Raw genomic sequence first — 4,222 nt, 5'->3', positions numbered from 1 at the left:
ACTTACGACGGTCCTTCCCCTCCACCGCTACAGGTGTACTATGTGTAACCCCGTACTAATCCATAGTGCAGCCCTGCGCAATGGCTTTTAAATTTCGTTAGCAAATTGCAAGCACTAATTGGTCAGCGCAGTCAGAAGCGCTTCTCATTGATCAGTGCGGTCAGGTGATCTGCTTTATTTGTGCCCCTAGACAAAATGGACAGTTAACCCTTGCAGTGCGGGGTAGCCCCACTGCAAGGGTACGTTTTTTAAATACCTGCAGTTCTCCTTTAAATATGAATTAGGGGTGCACCGATAGCAATACTAGTTTTGGTGCCGATAGAGTATTTGGGCGAGTACTTGTAATCGCCCAAATGTTCCGTTACCTTTCCCGATACCGGAACTTCCGGTCAGAGGAAGATTTCTTCTGAATGGCAGTGGCATAGGGGAACATGGAGCCGGCTTCCCAATGCGATCAGGAAGTTGAGCGGCGAGTAATGACCCACCTCCCAGCTTCCTGATTGGCCGAACAGCCGGCTCCCTGCTGATTAGCCGGGAAGCCAACTTCCCGGTCAATTAGCATTGAGCCGGCCGAACCATCATGAAGCCAGCTTCCTGTCCAATGATTGGCCGGGAACCCAGCTTGTGGCTGATTGGCTGGGAAGCCGGTTTCCCGGCCAAGCTCAATCAAGCAGGTTAGACAACATGGAGCCAGCTTCTCGGGTAATGAGATTGCCCGGTAAGCTGGCTCCATGGCAGCGGAAGCACCGGTATCAGTACTCGGTATCGACAAGTACCAAAAGCAAAGTATCGGTACTCGATACCAAAAAAATTGGTATCGTTGCATCCCTACTATGAATATACATTAATAAGACCGTGTACATCATTCTGATCTCTTTTATAAATAAAAACTATCTGAAAAGACTACAGGTGAAACTCGAATAATTAGAATATCGTGCAAAGTTCATTTATTTCACTAATGCAACTTAAAAGGTGAAACTAATATATGAGATAGACTCATTACATGCAAAGCAAGATAATTCAAGCCGTGATTTGTCATCATTGTGATGATTATGGCTTACAGCTCATGAAAACCCCAAGAACCCCAAATCCACAACCTCAAAAAAGTAGATTATTACATGCAATCAATAAAACAAGGATTGTACATAGAACAATATCGGACCTCTGAAAAGTACAAGCATGCATATGTACTCAGTACTTGGTTTGAGCCCCTTTTGCAGCACTTACTGCAATTACTTTTGCACGATATTCTAATTATTCGAGTTTCACCTGTATGTATTGCCTTTAGGAATACACAATAAACAGTACCAGGAGGGCGTCTATGAGTTCATCGTCATGCTTCCCTTTCTCCAGCAATGTTGTCATCTGCAATTTGAGGGTCTTCAGGTCATTGGACAGAGATCTGTTTCTGGCTTTTGAAGCCTCAAACTTCTTTTTCAGATCCTCGTGTTCCTTCTTGACAGTGTCATGTTCTCCGGTCAGCCTCTAGGATTATACCAACAAGACCACATGGAGACAACAAGAAAAGCAATACAAAGAATACGAACAGGACGGCTACAACATGACATCTTCACCGCTTGCCAGCTAGTGTGCGTATTATCCATCAACACACAGTAACTAGTAAGTTAAATAATAAAGGTAAGTGTTATCATACTCACCATTCCTGGGTTCCAGCGTGGGGTCTCCCCTCCGGCATGTGGCTTTCGTCACCTCTGGTAGCCTGCAAAAGTCATATTAAGTCCCCCAAAAAAAGGTTTTCACATTATTTTGTCCACCCCATGCATCAAAAGGTCTTGGTAACTAGATCTGTAGATTAAGATGAATTGGTTCGGGGATCAAATCCCACCAGGTAGGCAGGGTCCTACTTGTATGGAGTTTGCAAGGTCTCCCTGTGTGTGTGTTTCCCCCCCATAATTTGTCAAAAATGCTGCTAGCTTAATTAGCTTATCAATTAAAACAGCTTAGTCTCCTCGGAAGCAGAGACTGATATGAAGGGTTCTATGCACTTTATAATACTCTGCTGAGTTTTCTGACTGTACAGAGATAATAAAGATAAAACACATTCATCATATTGTCCTGCAGCTCACAAAATCTGATTGTATTCTCGATATCAGGGGTTCTCAACCTGTGTAACCTCAGGACCCATATTTGTCCTCGGTCATTAAGTTGCGACCCAAGTCTGCAATGTCTGCACTGCAATAGAACGCACGGCATTACGGTACCACGCGTTCCGGTGTGGGCGTGCAAACTGTGCATGGGAGGTGTGTTTGGGGTGCCACTCAAATGAATGGCCATGCAACACACCTCCCGTACTGTAGTAGTCTGAACGGGGCCTTTTTACATTTTTTTAAGGTCCACTCAGTCTCCCTACCCAACAAGAACTGGAGTGGATCCGCAGCCTGGGGTCCAGTGTGGGCTGCTGTGCTGTGACGGAGCTCCATCCATATGTGCTTTGCTTGTACAGCTCCCTCGCACGCCCTGTAGAGGTGCCGGGAGCCAGAATATGATGTCACTCCGGTCCAGGCACCTCTATAGGACACATGAGGGAGCTGTCAGCAATGCATGTATGGATGGAGCTCCCTCGCGGCCATAACCTCAGCCCACCCCACCTCAAGCTGACACTCTGCACTGGGCAGCATATTTTCAATGGCTGCTTGGCGTGAGAATTGAAGGTGCTGCACTAGGGGGAGGAGCCTGTCACCTAGCGCAGTGGAAGGCATGCGGCGACCCACTGAACACGGGCTCGTGACCCACTTTTGGGTCACAACCCACCAGTTGAGAACCAAGGCTCTATATTACCTCCAAAGTTTCTTTCTTCTCCTTCTCCAGCGTTCGCAGGCGAAACAAGTTCTTCTCCTGAGCTGGCAGCCTCCTGGATGTACCCATCATCTCTTCCTCCAGACTGAGCTCTGACGTGGGACTCCTTATCTGGCCCAGCTGGGTCTCCAGCTCCCGGACCTGCACATAGTACAGACAATATTACAGTGGTTTGAATTCAGAAGAGGAGAAGGAGGTGAGGCACTCATATGATACCCTGGAAAAGGAAGGAGTACAGAACAATGACTGCACTCTAGTTTGGTCATCTAAATAACTTCTACAGAAACACAGTCTACATGATTGGACTCACCCTGCCCTGCAGAGCTAGAATCATCTGCGCCCGGCCTCTCCAGCTTCCCGATGAAGTAATTAGCTGAGGAATATTCACATCTTCTCCAACTTCATTGACTAAAACCTGCAAATACCTTGGCATGTTATACATGTTAGAGTGAATTAAAAAAAGAAGACTCTGCATAATAAACCAGGAACCACAACTCTCAGCACAGTGGCCTGGTCACCACATACGGCTCAATGCAATGGCCTGGGCACCAGAAAAGGCTCAACACAATCGTCTGCTAACCAAATACGGCTCGGCACCGGGGCCTGGGCACCAGATAACGCTCAGCACAATGGTCTTGGCACCAGATAACGCTCAACACAATGGCCTGCGAACCAGATAAGGCTCAACACAATGGCCTGGGCACCAGATAAGGCTCAACACAATGGCCTGGGCACCAGATAAGGCTCAACACAATGGCCTGGGCACCAGATAAGGCTCAACACAATGGCCTGGGCACCAGATAAGGCTCAACACAATGGCCTGGGCACCAGATAAGGCTCAACACAATGGCCTGGGCACCAGATAAGGCTCAACACAATGGCCTGGGCACCAGATAAGGCTCAACACAATGGCCTGGGAACCAGATAAGGCTCAACACAATGGTCTGGGCACCAGATAAGGCTCAACACATTGGCCTGGGCACCAGATAAGGCTCAACACAATGGCCTGGGCACCAGCTAAGGCTCAACACAATGGCCTGGGCACCAGATAAGGCTCAACACAATGGCCTGGGCACCAGCTAAGGCTCAACACAATGGCCTGGGCACCCGATAAGGCTCCTGGGAACCAGATAAGGCTCAACACAATGGCCTGGGAACCAGATAAGGCTCAACACAATGGTCTGGGCACCAGATAAGGCTCAACACATTGGCCTGGGCACCAGATAAGGCTCAACACAATGGCCTGGGCACCAGATAACGCTCAAACAATGGCCTTCGCACCAGATAACGCTCTACACAATGGCCTGGGCACCAGATAACGCTCTACACAATGGCCTGGGCACCAGATAACGCTCTACACAATGGCCTTGGCACCACATAACGCTCTAACAAATACCCTACCTTT

General features: G+C 48.2%; 1 protein-coding gene across 1 annotated transcript in view; it reads right to left on the bottom strand.

Annotated features, from left to right (window-relative positions):
* The window catches only part of CCDC13 (coiled-coil domain containing 13), a 28,173-nt gene that overhangs the window by 12,231 nt on the left and 11,720 nt on the right, over positions 1-4,222 (bottom strand). Inside the window, exons 7-9 of the mRNA XM_018558639.1 lie at positions 3,128-3,232; positions 2,800-2,958; positions 1,309-1,485 (exon numbers count right to left, since the gene is read on the bottom strand). Coding sequence (XP_018414141.1) covers positions 1,309-1,485; positions 2,800-2,958; positions 3,128-3,232 — 441 coding nt within the window. The remainder of the gene's footprint in view (positions 1-1,308; positions 1,486-2,799; positions 2,959-3,127; positions 3,233-4,222) is intronic.

This window comes from Nanorana parkeri, unplaced genomic scaffold (genome assembly GCF_000935625.1).
Source record: "Nanorana parkeri isolate BGI_ZX_2015 unplaced genomic scaffold, ASM93562v1 scaffold351, whole genome shotgun sequence".
NCBI lineage: Eukaryota > Metazoa > Chordata > Amphibia > Anura > Dicroglossidae > Nanorana > Nanorana parkeri.
Note: the sequence above shows the minus strand (reverse complement) of the source record. Positions and strands in the feature narration are given on the sequence as shown.